The following is a 20,631-nucleotide window of genomic DNA, read 5'->3' on the forward strand; positions in this document are numbered from 1 at the left end:
GAGGGTTGATTTGGATTGGAACAACTGGCTTACACTAGCTTACGATCAGTCCCTCTTCATGGTTGCAGGCTGTCACTTTCTTGTCCTGATGTTGCCTTCTGCTGTGCTGGTGGTTGGTTCAGTAGGGGTAAATTGAACCCCTCCAGGAGGAGGTGAAGGTCCAACTCTGTGTTTGATGATTTGCCCGACGGACTTGTTGTGCCTTCGGAAGCATGTGGCTGCATTTGGTTGATGTGACAATGCCAGCAATGTTCTTCTACAATAAGTTTGTAGAGCACTTCCCCATTCATTTGTGACAATCTGATGTGGTACCCAGGGGTCTTTCCCATTGCAATACTGTAATGTGAAGCATAGATTACTTGTAATTAAGACGAAGTGGGAACAGCACCTCAATAGAGGTTGCTTGGTGAAAAAGGCTTAATGTAATATTGGGTTAATTAACACATTTTTGTTAGTCGGCAAAGTTGCTGTGTCTGTGATACCGTATACATCTTGGGGTGTAGAGATCTGATTTCTCCATGATCACCAATAGTCCTCCAGTGCAAGATAATGATTTTCCTGACTGTAGCGACTGTGTCTGTGATTGTACCTCTTGGTGTTTCTTTTGCTTTGTTTGCAACAGGGTAGTTTGGCAAAGCAGGTCTTCAGATCAGCAATCAGTGAAGGCCTGAAATTCCCTCTTTTCCTTTTTATTGATGCCTCTCTTTGTTGATAGGTACTGTCGGAAAGTTCCACCAAGTACGCTGGATACCGGCTCTTGGTCCCACCATATTCCAGGCAGATATCTGATGTGAAGCAGAGCGGACTGGGTAAGAGATGTTGATTTGCTGGAACCTCTAGGATATAATGATTGACTTGGTTATAGTTAGTATGTGGTTTCCAAATTTTTATGCCCTGTAGGAATAATTCCAAGGCCATTGGAAGCATGGGGATAAGTTTAGTAAGATGGTACCTCAGAGTTAAGAGTAGTATAGCTTTTATTAGAGCAAGATTAAGAGGAGGATTGGTATAAATATTCATATTTTATAAGATAAATAGAGAAATTTACCAGTGGTGCAAATCTAATAGGGATAGATGGAAGATTTTTAAAAGAACAGTGAGATTAGGAAAATCTTTCAATGACTAGACTGGCAGAGCAGAAAGTTTCAAAGTTCAGGCAGAAGTGGTAGCTTTTTTTCACCATGCAGTTAGACATCAAGTTCCTTTGGAGCCTGAAGTGACTGATGGTACTTGGTTCTCAAAGTCTAACGAAGCAGTTACAGTGACATGCAAAAGTTTGGGCACCCCGGTCAAAATTTCTGTTACTGTGAATAATTAAGTGAGTAGAAGATGAACTGATCTCCAAAAGTCATAAAGTTAAAGATGAAACATTCTTTTCAACATTTTAAGCAAGATTAGTGTATTATTTTTGTTTTGTACAATTTTAGAGTGGGGGGAAAAAAAGGAAAGGAGCACCATGCAAAAGTTTGGGCACCCCAAGAGATTTGAACTCTCAGATAACTTTTACCAAGGTCTCAGACCTTAATTAGCTTGTTAGGGCTATGACTTGTTCACAGTCATCGTTAGGAAAGGCCAGGTGATGCAAATTTCAAAGCTTTATAAATACCCTGACTCCTCAAACCTTGTCCCAACAATCAGCAGCCATGGGCTCCTCTAAGCAGCTGCCTAGCACTCTGAAAATTAAAATAAATGATGCCCACAAAGCAGGAGAACGCAATAAGAAGATAGCAAAGTGTTTTCAGGTAGCTGTTTCCTCAGTTCATAATGTAATTAAGAAATGACAGTTAACAGGAACGGTGGAGGTCAAGTTGAGGTCTGGAAGACCAAGAAAACTTTACAAGAGCACTGCTCATGGGATTGCTAGAAAGGCAAATCAAAACCCCTGTTTGACTGCAAAAGACCTTCAGGAAGGTTTAGCAGACTCTGGACTCTGGTGCACTGTTCTACTGTGCAGCAACACCTGCACAAATATGACCTTTATGAAAGAGTCATCAGAAGAAAACCTTTCCTGCGTCCTCACCACAAAATTCAGGGTCAGAAGTTTGTAAAGGAACATCTAAACAAGCCTGATGCATTTTGGAAACGGGTCCTGTGGACTGATGAAGTTAAAATGGAACTTTTTGGCTGCAGTGAACCAATGAGTATGTTTGGAGAAAAAAGGGTGCAGAATTTCAGGAAATGAACACCTCTCCAACTGTTAAGCACGGGAGTGGATTGATCATGCTTGTGTTGCAGCCAATGGCACGGGGAACATTTCACTGGTAGAGGGAAGAATGAATTCAATAAAATACCAGCAAATTTTGGAAGCAAACATCACACCGTCTGTAAAATAGCTGAAGATGAAAAGAGGATGGCTTCTACAACAGGATAATGATCCTAAACCCACCTCAAAATCCACAATGGACTACCTCAAGAGGCGCAAGCTGAAGGTTTTGCCATGGCCCTCACAGTCCCCCGACCTAAACATCATCGAGAATCTGTGGATAGACCTCAAAAGAGCAGTGCATGCAAGAAGGCCCAAGAATCTCACAGAACTAGAAGCCTTTTGCAAGGAAGAATGGGCGAAAATCCCCCAAACAAGAATTGGAAGACTCTTAGCTGGCTACAGGAAACGTTTGCAAGCTGTGATATTTGCCAAAGGGGTGTTACTAAGTACTGACCATGCAGGGTACCCAAACTTTTGTTTCGGGCCCTTTTCCTTTTTTGTTATTTTGAAACTGTAAAAAATGCAAATAAAAAAGTAATCTTGCTTAAAATATTAAAGAAATGTGTCATCTTTAACTTTATGCCTTTTGGAAATCAGGTCATCTTTTACTTACTTAGCGATTCACGGTAACAGAAATTTTGACCAGGGTGCCCAAACTTTTGCATGGCACTGTATGTTTTTTTAATATACCACAACTTTCATGGCAACATTTCTAAGAGCTGAGTGTCAGGGAAATAAAATTCTGGGATTATTTTTTGACTCCAGGTGTGTAAATGTAGAATCTAGACTGAAGGTTTTATGGCTATCAATGAGTTAAACCTTTCTGATTCCTGGTGAATGTGCACTCATCAGTAATTGGGTGCAATTTGATATTAGACTGTCAATCAGGATACATTGTGTAGCAATTGGAACAATATGGAATAGAAAGTGCACCGCTCAGGTTGGGGTTAACCAGTATTCATTCTTGTAACACTGTTTCTTTCTATTTCCCCATCTTTCACCACCCCCTCCACCTGACCCCTTTCCCTTCTCCTTCTGAACATCTGGTCCTCCCATTTTTTGTCCCCCCTTCTCATCCTCCACACCCCCAGCCACTCTTCACCCATCTTTATCCCGCTCCCCTTCCATGCACCAACTTCCCACTCAGAGGGTCTGGGTCTTAGGACCCGGAACATCGATTGTTCATTCTCCTCCATAGCTGCTGCCTGACTTGCTGAGTTCCTCCCAAGATTTTGTGTGTGTTCCCCAAGGTTTCCAGCATCTGCAGACTCTTGTGTCTGTGTTGTTCCAGTTTAAGATAGTGCTACTGAAGAGGGGCGACGGCTTACTGGCAGTTCATAAAGCAAGAAATACAACTAAATTATAATAACACTTTCTTTGTGGAAAATTGTGGTAAACTATTACTGCAAACAATGAAGAGGTGAGCAAAGGCGAGGCTGACTCAGGACAAGGTGTGTGGTTGTGAAGCAAAGTCAGAGTGAGGTCGAGGTATGTTTGAGACGGAGTTGGAGGGGGCAGAGCAGAGAAAAGTCAGAGTGGAGGAGTTTGAGTCCGTCCACCTAAACCAAGAGCGAGGTTCAAAGTAAAGTTTATTATCAGAGTACATGCATGTCACCTCATACAACCCTGAGATTCTTTTTCTGTGAGCATATTCAGCAAATCTATAGAACGGTAGTTATAAACAAGATCAATGAAAGAGCAAGAGCGTAGAAAACAACAAACTGCAAGTGCAAGTATAAATAAATAGCAATAAAAACGAGAGCATTAAGTAACAGTATATTGAGACCTTAAAGTGAGATCATTGGTTGTGGGAACATCTCAATAGATGAGTGTAGTTATCCTCTTTTGTTCAAGAGCCTGATGGTTGAGGGGTAGTAACTGTTCTTGAACCTGGTAGTACAAGCCCTGAAGCACCTATACCTTCTACCTGATGGCAGAAGCGAGAAAAGAGCTTGGCCTGGGTGATGAGGATCTGTGATGGTGGAAGCTGTTTTCCTACAACAGCATTTTATGTAGATGTACTCAGTGGTTGGGAGGGCTTTACCCGTGATGTACTGGGCCAAATCCACTACTTTTTGTAGGATTTTCTGCTCAAAGGCATTGGTGTTCCCACACCAGGCCATAATGCAGCCAGTCAATACACTTCCAACCACACATCTATAGAAGTTTGTCAAGGTCTTTGATGACATGCTGAATCTCTGCAGATTTCTAAGGAAGTAGAGGAGCTGTCATGCTTTCTTTGCAATTACATTTAATGATCGGTACAGGACTGGTCCTCTGAGATAGTGACATCCAGAAATTTAAAGTTGCCCTTCTGATCCTCTGAGTACTGGCTCACGGACCTCTGGTTTCCCTCCCCTGAAATCTACAATCAGTTCCTTGGACTTGCTGACATTGAGTGAGAGGTTGTTATTTTGATACCACTCAGACAGATTTTCAATCTCCCTCCTGTATGCTGATTTATCACCAGCTTTGATACGGCCCACAACAGTGGTGTCATTCGCAAACTTGTACATGGTATTGGAGCTGTACTTAGCAATACAATCATAGGTGTAAAGTGAGTTGAGCAGAGGGCTAAGCACACATCCCTGTAGTGCACCTGTACTGATAGAGAGTGTGGAGGAGATGTTGTTGCCAATCCAAACTGAATGGGGTCTGCAAGTAAGGAAATCCAGGATCAAATTGCATAAGGGGGTATTGAGGGTCTTGGAGTTTACTGATGGTTTTTAGGGGATGATGGTATTAAATGCTGAGCTGTAATTGATAAAGAACATCCTAATGTATACACCTTTACTGTCAAGATGTTCCAGGGTTGTATGGAGAGCCGATGAGATGGCATCTGCTGTCGACCTGTTGCTCCAGTAGGCAAACTGGAGCAGAACCAAGTCACCACTCAGACAGGAGCTGATATGCTTCAACACCAGCCTCTCAAAGCACTTCATCATTGTGGATGTATGTGCCAGTGGGCGATAGTCATTTAAACAGGTTACCACACTCTTCTTAGGCACCAGTATGACTGAAGCCTGCTTGAAGCAGGTGGGTATCACACACTGCTGAAGTGAGAGGTTGAAGATATCTGTGAACATACCAGCCAGTTAGTCAGCATAGGTCTTAAATATCCAGCCAGGTGCTCTGTCCAGACTGAATGCTTTCCTTGGATTCGCTCTCTTGAAGGCAATCTACACGTCATCTTCAGATATTGGGACGCAAGGATCATTGCGAGACATGGGGGTGTGCGGTGGTTCCTCCCTCTTCTGGTGTTCAAAGTGAGCCTAGATGTATTGAGCTCATCTGGAAATTGCCCCCATGTCGCTAGATTTAGGAGGTTATGGCATTCAGACTCTGCCACATCGGTGGAGCATCCGTCCTTGATTCCAGTCTAGTCTGGAATCTCCACTTTGCCCTAGAGATGGCTTTCCGGAGATCAAACCTACACCTTGTATTCCATGTGGGTAGTCTCCACAACACCTTATGTTCTGTCTGGGTAACCTCCAACCTGATGGCATGAACATTGATTTCTCTAACTTCTGTTAATACCCCTCCTCCCTTTCTTACCCCATCCCTAATTTATTTTTTTTTCTCTCTTTCCCTCTCACAATATCTCCTTGCCTGTTCTCCATCTTCCTCTGGTGCTCCCCTTTCTTTCTTCCAAGGCCTTCCATCCTATGATACTCCCCCTTTTCCAGCCTTGTATCCCTTTTGCCAATCAACTTTCCAGCTCTTAGCTTCATCCCTCCCCCTCCTGTCTTCTATCATTTCAGGTCTCCCCCTCCCCTCCCACTTTCAAATCTCTTACTATCTCTTTTTTCCATTAGTCCTGACGAAGGGTCTCAAGCTGAAACGTCGACTGTACTTCTTCCTATAGATGCTGCCTGGCTTGTTGCGTTCACCAGTATTTTGTGTGTGTTCCTCTTGTAGCATTCTTGATCTCCAGAGTTGAGTGCTTCTGATCTGGCTCCCAGCAGATTTGGGATTTCATGGTTCACTCAGGACATCTGTTTGGGGTAGACCCTGAGCCTTTTTATGGGAACACACTCATCTACAGCTGTTTTAATAAAGTTTGTAATGACCTTGGTGTAGTCATTCGGGTCCTCAGATGAACATGACCCAGGCCACTGCCTCAAGTATGCAGTAAAGCATCAATAAACAATTGGGCAGGGTTTTCTTCAGACAGGCTTGGTTGAAGTCACCAACTATAATTTGCAATTAGGCTTTTTCTTGTCTATGGACAACATATTGCAATGTTGCAAGTGCTTGATTATCATCGACCATTGTTGTAATGTAAGCTGCAGTCAGGATCACAGATGAGAACTCCCAAGGCAAATAGAGTGGTCTACATTTGATTGTTAGGTGTTCTAAATCAGGTGAACAAGAGGTCGACATAACCTTCACGTCTGAATACCAAAGAGAATTGACAAAAAATAGCACAGACCACCACCTTTTTCCACCTTCTTTCTCCTGATTTGTTTCCAGCCACAGTAATAGCCCTTAAAGGTGCCGTGCTTAACTGCTTTGTTGGAACTTGGTGGTGGGATCCAGGCCCAGAGCATATCGATGCAGTGGGGCCCTGGTCCTAGTGCCAATGACTACCTGGTGTTTGAACAATTTAAATGTGGGTCAGATGGACTGAAAAGGCAGGGTGTTGGGACTGGAGGCGAAGTTTGGGCTGATTCTGCAAGCTGCTCTGTGGTGCTAAGGCGATGTCCTGCTCCGGGCTTCGTGTCTGCTAGCTTCACGACAATTTGCCCTGCTTTATGATGAACTGGGGCTGAGGCTATGGGCCTGCTAAGGACTTCAAGTCTCAGGACTCCCTTTCATTCTGAATGTTGTTTGCTTTTATTGTTTGCATGATTTGTGTATTTTTTCTCTCTCTGCATCAGATGTTGGTCTTTGTTTTTTGATTGGGTTTTTTTGGGTTTCTTGCTTTGTGGCTGCCTATAAGCAGACCAATCTCAAGTTATATCATTTATACTTTGATAATAAATGTACTTTGAACTTTGTTACCTATCATGTAGCTGTGCTGTGTCTACTCTGGGAGTACTTGATGCAGACCTAGGGTGCTTGAAACTACAAAGTGTTCCATTTGCTACAATGAGTGACCCTCCTTTTGACAAATTCAAATGTGCTTAAATTAAAGGAGAGGTGAAATATACTGTTTTAATTAACTGGCCTATAATGCACACACCTTATTGTAGGATTAGGAAGGGGTTGCCACAGTCTTTTGGTTCCTTTTCACTGAATATCTGTTTAACAAAAAGTATGTGTCCTTCAGTGTTACGGAGCAGTTGTGATTGTAACTTGGGCACTGATTTTTGATCTTTCCTCATATTGTTGTTCTAGTGAGGAATGAATTGTGTGAGCAAAATGATTAGAAATGAACAGAGACAGTTTCTTACTCACCTGTTTCTAAACCGGGATCTTGCCTAGAGCTCTTGCATAAGGCAGGCAGCTGTCTCACGAGTCAGTGCAAACTAACAGCAACTTGCTCAGTGTGGTATCTTTTCTATAAAACACCACAAATTGTTTCAATTGAAATCCTTCCTTCATTGGGGCTGGAAAGAAAAGAGGAAGAAGTTTCTGCCCTCTTCCTTTCCAGTTTTGATGAAGGGTCTTGGCCCCAAAAGTTGACTATTTGTTCTTCAGATGCTGCCTGACCTGTTGAGTTCCACCAGCATTTTGTGTGTGTTGCTCTGGATTTCCAGCGTCTGCATAAACTCTTGTGTCCAAAGTGCTTCCTGTATGCATTATCAAACCACACTAACGTTGAAATTCATGAGGAAGCATTAAGTTTTACTTATTTTTATTTTACTTGAAGATACAGTATGGAGTAGGCCCTTCTGGCCCAACAGACCACACCACCTATTTAACCCTAGCCTAATCACAGGACAATTTACAGTAGCCAATTAACCTACTAGCAGTTATGTCTTTGGAATGTGGGAGGAAAATGAGTGCCCAGATGATTGCCCTAGTGCATTTTACAGCCTGTGAACTATATTTTGCATTGTTCTTGCATATAAAATGCTGTCAGTATTTCACTCAATAGCAGCAATGTGAAAATGACTTTATTTTAGTGATAGTCTTGCTGATATTAGTGAAACAATGGCTGCAGCAAAAATTTATGCCTTATTGGCAATAGAGAAAAGATGAAAGGCTTAAGGAGGGATTAGAGAGAGATTATATTTATTTATCACATGTACTTCGAAACATTCAGTGTCGCTTGTGTTGAGGATGTGTTGGGGGTCATCATGTTTCCAGTATGGCCACAACTTGATAACCCTAGCCTGTATGTCTTTGGGATATGAGAAGATACTGGAGCACCCAAGGAAATCCTTGCAGTCACGGGGAGAATATACAAACTCCTTACAAACAGTGGTGAGAATTAAACCCTAATCTTGCAGCTGGTACTGTAAAGTGTTGTGCCGACCGTTACACTACCGGACTGCCCAGATGTTAGAGCTTGAAGGGAGAGGAGGTTCCATAGACAAGTAGAGCATAGGCAATGGCTTTAGGCTTGCAAAAAATGAATTCTGGAGATCTTGATCTGTTAGGATCTGATGATATTAGAATCCCGATAACATTACTATGATATTCCTTCACATCCCCCACCACCAGTACATCCATTCAGCCACTCCTCTTCACAGCCCCTCGCCACCCCTTCATCCCCCATTCACAGCCACTTTACACTGACACTACACCTCGTATGCCTTGCTCCAACCTAGAAGAGTTCCTCTTGCCAAGAGTCACTTTGACACTTTACCATTTCCTGTCAGTCACTTTATGTACAGATACTCCCTTACTAATGTTATATTACAGCCACTCTCATTTATTTGGACATTGTGTTTTATAGGTTTGCTTTTAAATTTATTATTGATTTGTATGCTTATTGTGTCTTTTTTGTGCTACATTGGATACTGAGTAGCAATCATTTCATCCTCCTTTACACTCGTTTACTGAAGAATGACAATAAATAGTCTTGACTGTTGAATTCAGCTGAGTGCTGGACCAGCAAGTGAGATTGTGAAATAGCTATTTTCACTTCCCTTCAAGGGCATTTAGAAATGACTTTGGAAGAGGTAATCAGGAGCTCTGTGGCATCTGTTGGCCATAATCCGCACCTTGCTGCTTCACCTACTTCCATGTATTCCTCATTCCCAGCCACCCAATTGGTCTCACCCATCGCCTGGCAGCTTCTACTCCTTCCCCTTCCCCCCCCCCCACCTTATTCTAGCTTCTGCCCCCTTCCTTTCCAGTACTGGTGAAAGATCAAGGCCTGAAATGTTGACTGTTTCCTCCATAGATCTTGCCTGACCTACTGAGTTCCTCCACTATCCCCAACACTGCAATCTGGCCAGACTTGTTCCCTGGATTCTGCTCCCCCCTTACTCCCCTTCTTATCAGTTGTTAGAGTGAACAGTGTAGCTGACCTACCTAACTTTACTGCAGCCAATCGGAACATTCATTGCTTACCCAAGCTGAGATTCAACCTCAGTCTACCTATATAGATAGATGGAGCTATCTTAAACGTGCATCTGCTCTTCCCATTTACCTGACTTTCTCCACAGAGAGGAAGCTGTATGAGGGTTCAGATTTGTTATCTGTGAATTTTATTTTCCAAGGAGAGGTAGTTTTCTTTCCTGCAGTTACAACCAAACCTTGTGAAAATAAAATACAGATCGCTGCCAAACCTCTTGCTTGTCATGCAGCTGCCGAATTGGAATGCAAAGCCTTGTTTAAGGTTTGGCACTGCCACTGCATCCTTCAGGGAATTTAACCTATACAGAGTGAATTACAAGATAGAAGAGAAGTATTGTGGAGTGCTCTTTAGGCTCTTTGTTCTCAAGGATTTCTGGATAAATACATCATTTGCAGTGGGAAGAGGCTCGGGCCCTTTTGGTTCTATTCATAGAACAGTATTCAATGGTCAAAGAATCACATGCCAACAAAAGCTCAGTTGGTAAAGGCTCTGCCAGTGTACCACTGAGCACTCCAAGTGACTTGGCTGTAGATCCTGTGGTTCCAAGTTACAAAAACAATTGGGCACACTTCAGCAGCAGCTCACTGGGTTGGCGTGTCCAGTGCTCTGTAAAAAGGCGAGCTATAAGAGCAAGTTCATTCTTTGCAGATGTCATTGTTTGCTCTCTGTATGCAAGTCCAGATCACTAGTCTCAATTAGCCATTTGTAACATTGCACAGTAGCTAAACCCATTCTCAGCGATTCCACTTGGTATGCATACTTGTCTGCTTTCTAGCAAGTCTCACTACATTCAGTGACTGAGAGCAAAGCAACTGGCTGCCTTTCACAGTGTGGGGTACTCAGGCTGGTTGAGTATCTCTAGTTTCTTGTGATGGTAGAGTTCAGTGCCTGTGTTTGGGGTCCCATCATCAGCAAATCTGGAATTAGGGGCCTGGCTGTTGGGTACTCATCAGCAAAACCTGGGATCAGAACCCGAAGGTTGATCAGAAGTTGAGGCTCCATGTCCGGAGTACGAGTCTGCTAATCTCTGTAGGTCCACTGGGGAAGTCGAAGCCCAATGTCTGTGAGTCCAAGTCCACTGGATGCTGGAGACCAAAAATAGCCTATCTTGGGCTTGAAGGAGTGAGTGTGTGTGTGCGCACGTGTGCTTGGGTGGGTAAGAGGAACGGGTTTGGTTTCCTGTTGTTTTGTCACTTGTTCTATTCTGTTTTGTTGAGTTCTGTGTTGTGATTGGCATGTTATGTTGGTATTGGATTGCATGGCAGCACTTGCGGGCTACCCCAGCACATCTTTGGGTCTGTCAGTTGTGAATGCAAATGAAGCATTTCACCATATGTTTTGAAGTGCAGTATCACATATCTAGCTAAGGTACCTCAGACATTTGCACAGTACTGTATTTGTCAACATGGAGTGGAGAGTGGGTTTGTAAATCTGGCAGGAGCAAAGGATGTTGGGAATGATGCAGGCAGAGTGCCGCAGGAGGGATGTGGGACAGGTGGTAGAGGAGGAGTGCCACGGGAGGGATGTGGGACAGGTGGTAGAGGAGGAGTGCCACGGGAGGGATGTGGGACAGGTGGTAGAGGAGGAGTGCCACGGGAGGGATGTGGGACAGGTGGTAGAGGAGGAGTGCCACGGGAGGGATGTGGGACAGGTGGTAGGGAAGGAGTGCCACGGGAGGGATGTGGGACAGGTGGTAGAGGAGGAGTGCCACGGGAGGGATGTGGGACAGGTGGTAGAGGAGGAGTGCCACGGGAGGGATGTGGGACAGGTGGTAGAGGAGGAGTGCCACGGGAGGGATGTGGGACAGGTGGTAGAGGAGGAGTGCCACGGGAGGGATGTGGGACAGGTGGTAGAGGAGGAGTGCCACGGGAGGGATGTGGGACAGGTGGTAGAGGAGGAGTGCCACGGGAGGGATGTGGGACAGGTGGTAGGGAAGGAGTGCCACGGGAGGGATGTGGGACAGGTGGTAGGGAAGGAGTGCCACGGGAGGGATGTGGGACAGGTGGTAGAGGAGGAGTGCCACGGGAGGGACGTGGGACAGGTGGTAGAGGAGGAGTGCCACGGGAGGGATGTGGGACAGGTGGTAGGGAAGGAGTGCTACGAGAGAGATGTGGGACAGGTGGTAGAGGAGGAGTGCCATGGAAGGGATGTGGGACAGGTGGTAGAGGAAGAGTGCCATGGGAGGGATGTGGGACAGGTGGTAGAGGAGGAGTGCCATGGAAGGGATGTGGGACAGGTGGTAGAGGAAGAGTGCCATGGGAGGGATGTGGGACAGGTGGTAGGGAAGGAGTGCCAGGGTGGCACGGGTGCAGACACACCCAGCGCTGAGACACCAGGCAAGGTCATTTGATTCCAAACAATTGGTTTACAGAATGTCTCTCTGGTGTTTTCCATTCCCTCCTCTCTCCCTTCCCCTTTTCCCAAATATGATTCCTCTCTCACTGCCCCCTTCCCACTCTCAGTCTACAATAGAGATCCATATCAGAATCAGGTTTATCATCAAACACATTTGTCATGAAATTTGTTTTTTTTTGTGGCAACAGTACCGTGTAATACAGAAAATTATTGTGCAAAAGTCTCAGGTACCCTAGCTATATATAAGTGACAGAGATTTGCACAGTGCTGTAAATGTGATAATTAAATCCGAATCTGTCTGTTGATGAGCCCAAGCTCAAACAAGTGTTTGGCCTTAGGATCTGTCTCCCTTTTAACCAACTGAGGAAGTGAGACTGTTTATGGTCATACAGTTGCTTATCTTCAATATATTGATGGGCAGGTTTTGTCAGCTTGTAATGTTCTTGCTGTACTGAAGGGCAGTTTCGTCCTTGGTCACTCTCAGTGAGTGTGCATCTGGTAATTTAATAGATTAGCCCTGAACACACCCACTAGTTCCTGCATACTTCTATATCAATACAGTCACATTTATTTATTTATCACATGTACTTTGAAACATACAGTAAAATATGTTATTTGTGTTAGCAACCAACATGCTCAAGGATGTGCTGGGCAGCTCGCAAATGTTGCCATATATTCCGGCGCTAACATAACATGCACATGTTCAGTAGGACAACACAAGCAACAAGAACAGTGGAACAAGACAGCAACAGCAAAACAATCCTGTTTTCCATCTTCCCACCCACCCACTGACAGACCTCCAAACCCAGGACAAGCCACCTTCATTCAGCCCTTGGTCACGGACTCTCAGACATTTGGAAAGGTGCAAATATTTTTTTTAAAAAGTGTACTCTGATTTTTGAATGATTACTCACTGTTTATTGAGCATTGTCCAGCAGAGAAGCAATTCATCCTGGTAAAAGAAATAGCAAAAATGTGCTGATATTTGAAATGATGAATTTGTAAGTTACACTTTTGAACTTTGTTTTAAAATTTAAGCTCTGGTTTAAGGGATTTTCTGCGATGTGCTATTAACAAAATGAAAGGCGACAGTGATTCAAAGCAGAATCAGTTTTCATTTTGGCATTGCATAGCTATCTGTTATATCCTTTGTGGATTTTTCAGGAGAGGGCATAAACCACAATAATTATTTTATTTTGTAATACATCACAGTAACAGGCCCCTCCAGCCCAACATGGATGTAACTGGGCAGCCTATGGGTGCTGCCATTTACACCCATATGACTAATTAACCTGCTAACTCATGAATGTGGGAAGAAACCAGAGCACTCGGAGGAAAGCTATGCCGTCATCAAATGAGTGTACAAACGCCTTCCAGTGGCAGAATAGAACCCAGGTTGCTGGCATTGTAATAAAGTGTTATGCGAACTGCTACACTGCCAAGCTACTCCAATTTTCTCATTTCCCTTGGTGAATGAATAGAATTGTAATTTATATGTTTTGCCTGTTTCCCTTACAATTTTCATTCTTTTCACTGGACTATTTTTCAACAGTTTATTGTTTACTCTGCTACTTCACCCGAGTGACATTTTTCAACTGTGAACCAGACTGGTAAGCTTTAGCAGACTCATCAAATTTAGCTTGTTAAAATTCACTGTGGGATCTTTGGGTGGCTTGTGAGCTATTCTAGAGGCTGTGTGGTTATTCTTCTTGTGTCCATCACTCCAACTGGAGCATGGATAGCAGAAAGGCTGACGAGCAGAAGACAGCGACTGGGAATAAAAGGGGTTTTTTCTATTTGGCTGCCAGTGACCAGCGGTGTTCCTCGGATCAGTATTGGGACTGCTGCTTTTCACATTGTTTGTCAATAATTTGGATGATGGAATTCATGGCTTTGGGGCAAAGCTCGTGGAATGATACAAAGATAGCTGGAGGGGTAGGTAGTGCTGAGGAAGCGATGCGATTGCAGCAGGACTTAGACAGATTGGAAGAATGGGCAAGAAAGTGGCAGATAGAATACAGTGTTGGGAAATGTATGACAATGAATTTTGGTAAAAGGAACAATAGTGCAGACTATTATCTGAATGGGGAGAAGGTTCAAACATCAGAGGTGCAGAGGGACATAGGAGTCCTTGTGCAAGACTCCCAGAAGGTTAATTTACAGACAAGAGAAAATCTGCAGATGCTGGAAATCCGATCAACACACACAAAATGCTTGGAGGAACTGAGCAGGCCAGGCAGCATCTATGGAAAAAAAAAGTACATTCGATGTTTCGGGCCGAAATACTCTGGCAGGACTGGAGCTTTTTTTTCTGCGGTTGAGTCTGTGGTAAAGAAGGCAAATGCAATGTTGGCATTTATTTCAAGGGGAATAGAATATAAAAGCAAAGAGATAATGTTGAGGCTTTATAAGACATTAATCAGGCTGGACTTGGGGTATAGTCAACTGTTTTGGTCCCCATATCTCAATAAGAATGTGTTACATTGGAGAGAGTCCAAAGGAGCTTTATGAGGATGATTCCAGGAATGAAGGGTTAACGTATGAGGAGCGTTTGGCAGCTTTGGGCCTGTACTCACTGGAATTTAGAAGAATGCAGAGGGATCTCATTGAAACCTACCAAATGTTGAAAGGGCTAGATGGGTTGATGTGGAGAGGATGTTTCTTATGGTGGGGGTATCCAGAACTAAAGAGCACAGCCTCAAAATTGAGGGACAACCTTTTAGAACAAAGGTAAGGAAGAATTTTTTTAGCCATATAGAATAATGAATCTGTGGAATGCTCTGCCACAGATTGCGGTGGGTGCAAAGTCTGTGGGTATATTCAAGGCAGAGGTTGATAGCTTCCTGATCGGTCAGGGCACCAAAGGATACAGCTAGAAGGTAGGTGAATGGGGTTGAGTGGGATCTGGGATTAGCCATGATGGATTAGTGGAGCTGAATGGCCTAATCCTGCTTCAATGTCTTACAGTTTTATAGGCTGCCTACAGCAGCTTGCCAGAGTCCTGTCCTGGGCCATTAGATCTTGTAAGGTGTAGCCCATCAAAGAGCCTTCTCCCAGGGTTGAGGTGTTTGGTGTTTCTGTAGCTCTGGGTTTTTATGGGATGGGGGTTGTTAGACCCATGCACAACCCTCCTCCTGCAGCTGGACTTGGGACCGTCCATGGCAGGGTTCTGCATGGTTATGCAGTAGCAGAAAGTTAAGTGAAAATAACTTGTGCTTTAGAAGTTGAGAATCTTTAGATATTGACCAGAAGCTTCTGGTCAAGATGGAGCTGAGCTGTTGTCTCTGTCAAGGTTGTTGTTTAGACTTGGTTATCTTTTGGTTCATAAGGATGGTTTTGGGGACAGAGGAGAGGTTTAACAGTCAGGTTAAGGTTTAGAAACAGGAAATTGGGGGAGTTGGAGGTCAGGCCAATGTCCAGTCCTCCACTCTTCATTCAAAGGCCAGCAACGTGGATGTGCAAGGAAGATTATCCGTGGACAGTTTAGGCTGGCATGTACTTTGGATGAAGACTAGTGAGGGCAAGGGCTAGTGGTAGGCCCCAGCTCTGCAAATCCCCCATGGCAGCAGGTCCTGGGATTATAGGCCTGTGTGGGTAGGAGGCACAAGGGCCAGTGACCCCGTAGTCAACAAGCCCAGAGTTTGAGGCCTGGAGCTCTGGGTCCTGTCATCAGCTAATCCTGGGATGGATACCAAAAATCTAAACCTGGAGATCAGTTGAAGATCTGGAAGTCGAGACCTGCTGAACAAAGCCTAGGATCTGTGAGTCTACAGTCGGTCCAATGTCTGTGACTCTGCTGGAGATCTAGAGGCGGTCTGTCCTGTGGTTGGAGGACTGACTGTATGTGAGTGGGTGGGAGGGAGGGTAAAGGGGTTTGTTCTGTTGTTGTTGCTGCTTGTGTCGTTCTGCTGAACATTGTGGGCATGCTGTATTAGCACTGGAATGTGTGGTGGCACATGCGGGCTACCCCCAGCACATCCTAAGGTTTTAACACACACAATAGGTTTAATTGTGTGTTTCAATGTACTTGTGATGAATAAATTTGAATCCGATATTGTAGCTGAGGCTTGCATTGCATCCAATTAGTGACTGACCAACTACACTTCTGTTTTATGTAGATTTCGATATACAGGTTTCCCCTGCCATCCGAAGGTAGAGCGTTCCTATGAAATGGTTCGTAAGCCGAAAAGTCGTAAAGTGAAGAACCAATTACCATTTATTGATATGGGAAAATTTTGTGAGCATTCGCAGACCCAAAAATAACCTACCAAATCATGCCAAGTAACACATAAAACCTAAAATAACAGTAACATATAGTAAAAGCAGAAATGATGTGATAAATACACAGCCCATATAAAGTAGAAATACTTCGCTACAACAAATTCCTGCACAGATCTCTGTAGCGAAAATCTCACGCAAGCGCTTTCGGCAGAAAATCTCACGCAAGCGCTGTTGGCATAAATGCGCTCTCCAGTAACCTTTAAACTATGAAGCTGCCAAATCTACCAAATAACGCGTAAAAATACACAGCCTATATAAAGTAGAAATAAAGTATGTACAGTGTAGTATCACTTACGGGAATTGGGAAGACATCGAGCACACTGATGATGGTGTGTTAGACTGAGTCGTGGCAGGCTGGGTGGTGCAGTGGCCCCCACCCTCCAGGCCGCCGACTGATACATTGTCGCGAAGCACGCAGGGGTAGCCGGGAGGCACACAGCACATCTTTAAGAAAAAAGCTGAAATAAACATGCTAATTAATTTGGTGCTGCCCGGCACGTAAAAGTCCGCGCAGATCAGAGGCGATTGCCGATTGCATCGGCACTGATCTGGGCTGACAATTACGTGCTAGGCGGCACCTAATTAATTAGCATGTTTATTTTGGCTTTTTTGTTAAAGATGTGCTGTGTGCCTCCCAACTACTGCTGCATTCTCTGCGTATCGGTACAGTATCTGTCTGGGGCCCGGGGGTTGGGGCGGTGGGACATGGGGGTGTCATCTCATCGTCGATTAGGGCAGGCAGCTCATCTTCTCCTATGACTGCCCATCTCGATGTCAAAGGTTGAGGTTTGTTGTCTGCTGTGGCTGATGTGGAAGGCTTGCTTGACTGCTGAGCCTTGAACATTTTTATATCACACAGTTCTTAGTAAGGACTCAAACCATCTTGCAAATATCCCCTAAACCTACGTACCCTTTCAAAATTAAGGTCGTACTTTATCATTGCAGCGAAAATCTCACGCAGTTGCTTCACGTTCAGTTCCTGGACGACTTCACTTTTGCTACTGCATTCGGTGTCAATGGTTATCCTTTCCTCTTCCAATTGCATCAGCTCTTCATCTATCAGTTCTTGGTCATGGGATGCCAAAACCTCTTCAACATCATCTTTGTCAGCTTCCACAAGCCAAACTCACTTTGTCCTTGCTTCGTTCACCATGATCAAAATGCTTAATTATGTCTAGTTTTATGCTAAGTGTAACACCCTTACGAGCTCTTTCAGGCTTTTCTGACACTTTAGAACTCATCTTGCTAACGGCTGCTCAATGCAACGTGTTTAAGCAATGCCGACGAGAATCCGGGGGAGAGCGGCTGCTCGGGGTGCGCACTGCCTTTTATCGCGCGCTGATTTTTTCACGCGCTGCCTTTCTTCGTAACAGTGAAAACACCTTCTGAAAGCGAAAACAGGGTACTAATGTAGGTCCTTTGTAACAGTGAGGTTTCATAAAGCGAACATTCGAAAAGCGGCGGACACCTGTATCCCTCTTAGAAGCATTGGATGAGCTTCTCAGTCAAGTTTGTTAATTCAAATGATCCATAAGTATATCTCAAGAATTTAATGCTGTTTATTTTAATAAAACACAAAGCTATAACCTCTTGCAAAGCCACAACTGTTACATCATGCTTTAAGAAAGGAGGGGGACAAAAAAATAATAGGCCAAGTGGCCTAACATCTGAGATTGGGGAACTGGAATCCATTTTGCAGGTAATGGCAGGGAATTTAGAAAATCATAAGAAAACAAAGGAAAGTTGACATGGTTTTATGAAAGGGGTATTGTGTATGACAAATTTGCAGGAATCCTTTGAGGACATACTGAACAGTATAGAGATTTCAAAAGGTGACATGAAAACTGACCAAGATGAGCAAATACCATGTGTGATTGGGGTAAAACATTGTCATGGATAGAGGAATGACTCAATAAGAGGAAACAATTGAGAAAAATGGATCATTTTTGGATTAGCAATCAGTAACTAGTTAGGTGCTACAAGACTGATGTTCTGTTGCAAGCTATAGTAATGACAATGAAGAAGGAACTGAAATTTTCTGATGACAGAAAATAGGTGACTCAGCAACTTGTGGGGAGGGCATGAAGAGCTTGATCAGTTATAAATGGGTTAAGTGAGCAGGAGGAGGTTGATGGATGGACTATAATATGGAAAAATGTGCAATTATCCACTTTGGAAGGAAGATTGAAAAGCAATTTTTACTTAAGTGAAGTGAGACTACAATATGTCACTATAAAGAAGGATTTGGGGGTATAATACAAAACATGCAATTACAGCTAGTATTTGTGGAATGTTAGCCTCTAATGCAAAGCTACAGAGTGTAAAGATAGGGCAGTTTTGTTGCAGCTCTATAGGGGTGTTGGTGACACACTGCATGTAGATTTGGTCTCCAAATTGAAGGAAAGGAGGAGTGCAGAGACGATCCTTGGGATGAAAGGGTTGATTAGATTCAATCCGTCCTGGCCGTATTGAATAATGGAGCCAATTTCAACCACCTGTTTGTCACGTTTTATGACCCACTTTTGTAATTTATGATTTTTTTTTTTTGGAAATGTTCGGGGCAAGGTATGTAATGGAAAGAGAATCAGGGTTAATATGTCAAGGTTAGGGTTTTCCTTGGTTCTCTTAGGGTCATCTTAGTTATGCTACATTTGACAAAGAAGATATTCACCAGGTTTCCCACTTCTTGCTGAAAATGTTTGTCTGGGGACAGACACCTGTTGTGATGTCCTAATGGCTGAATAATTACATGATGCCTCCTTACCACTAAAACACCTGAACCCTGCTGAGCTTCGGTGAGATTGATGGTGATTGTATGGTGGTGGAGGGGGGGGAGGAAGGTTGTTTGCTCATGTGAAGTTACAAGTCTGCACTGATCTGATAGAACAATGGAACCAGCTCAAAGAGCTGAATGGCTTTCCCCCTAGTTCTGCCTAGTCCAAGGATCTGCCAAATGACTTGAAATGCTTGTCATTTCAAGTGGCTGCAAAGAGTTGTAGGTTCAACCAGCTCCATCACACGCACAGCCTTCCCCACCAAAAAGGACACCTTAAAGAGGAAGCACTTCAAGAAGGCAGCATCCATCATTAAAGAGCCTCACCATCCGAGATATGCCTCTTCTTCATACTGCCATCAATGTGGAGCCTGAAAACTTACTGCCGTCAGATTTCTGAACAGTCCGTGAATTTTTGCATGTAATTTATTTTGTGATTTATAGCAATTTTCTGTCTTTGCACTGTACTGCTACAGCAAAACAATGGCTTTCACATCATACAAGACAGAAATGATAAACCTGATTCTGAGCATGATTTATAACTGTGCTTCCATATTTGAACTCTATTTAGAGAATATATTTTACTCTACAAGGCATCCATAGGATACCAGTAAGAGTTACAGTTGGATATTTTTACTTTCAGATTCCTAAATATAATGAAATTATTTTCATTTCAGTTTTAATGTGATCCCTAACTTGTCTGGTTGAAGTTCTGAAATGTTTCTAAATGTCATTGTGAGAATTATCTCCGACTTATCCTGTTTAGTGCAACTTACAAATGCATGTAGCATGTGGGATTGTTACTAAACCGTTTCCTTTGACCTAACACCTAACCATCTCGTGCAGGTTCCCAGTGTGCTGGTTTATTCAGTACTACAGTACTTGGTGGCTCCTCTAGTGCCCCTAATCTCCAAGACTACGCCCGCTCGCACCGCAGAAAAAGTGGCTCCAGTTACTTTTCTCTGAAGGATGGTAGGTTGATAAGAATTGTTTTCAATTTGCTGCTTCTGGAGAGGTCAGACTGCTGCTGCCTTAGTGCTCTTATTTCAATTGAACCATTCAGTAAGAATGTTATTATTGTGGGTTTTTTTCAAAAATCATTACTTTCATTCAAAACAACTAACTCCTGAATGATTGTAGTGCATGTTTGTGTTGTGTTAATATCTGAACACAATTGCAATAGTTTGTCCTGGTTCTGTCAAGTCTTTTGGTCTACCACTTCAATGGAGATACTTCCAAGTTAATTGTTATTGAGTCGTGTAGTATTGTGGGACACAAAGTACATCCATCTTTTGTGCTATTTTTGTGAAGCATTGGCTCAGTTACAGTGAATTTGGTAACCTCTCCAATAAAGTGGCAGATAGAGGGATTTAACAAAACCAGAACAAACTATCCTACAGAGATATCAGACAAAGTGCCTCCCAGACAGTATCCTTCCACACCTGCTACTGGATGGGGAAAATGCCTTTAGAATTAAGGTGTTAAAAGTTCCAGTAAATTATCTGCAGCCACTTAAGCGATATACTATTAAGAAAGAGAACT

General features: G+C 43.5%; 1 protein-coding gene across 5 annotated transcripts in view; it reads left to right on the top strand.

Annotated features, from left to right (window-relative positions):
• Positions 1-20,631, top strand: part of ppip5k1a (diphosphoinositol pentakisphosphate kinase 1a) — a 237,048-nt gene that overhangs the window by 162,721 nt on the left and 53,696 nt on the right. For 4 of the 5 annotated variants that reach the window (XR_011889605.1, XM_072282170.1, XM_072282171.1 and 1 more), the window contains exons 25-26: positions 716-809; positions 19,936-20,061. Coding sequence is in view for 4 of the 5 variants with exons in the window: in XM_072282170.1 (XP_072138271.1) it covers positions 716-809; positions 19,936-20,061 (220 nt within the window). In the remaining variant the exon portion in view is untranslated. The remainder of the gene's footprint in view (positions 1-715; positions 810-19,935; positions 20,062-20,631) is intronic. The other variant, XM_072282173.1, reaches the window with a different exon arrangement.

The sequence above is a fragment of the Mobula birostris genome, chromosome 18 (assembly GCF_030028105.1).
Source record: "Mobula birostris isolate sMobBir1 chromosome 18, sMobBir1.hap1, whole genome shotgun sequence".
NCBI classification, from domain to species: Eukaryota; Metazoa; Chordata; class Chondrichthyes; order Myliobatiformes; family Myliobatidae; genus Mobula; species Mobula birostris.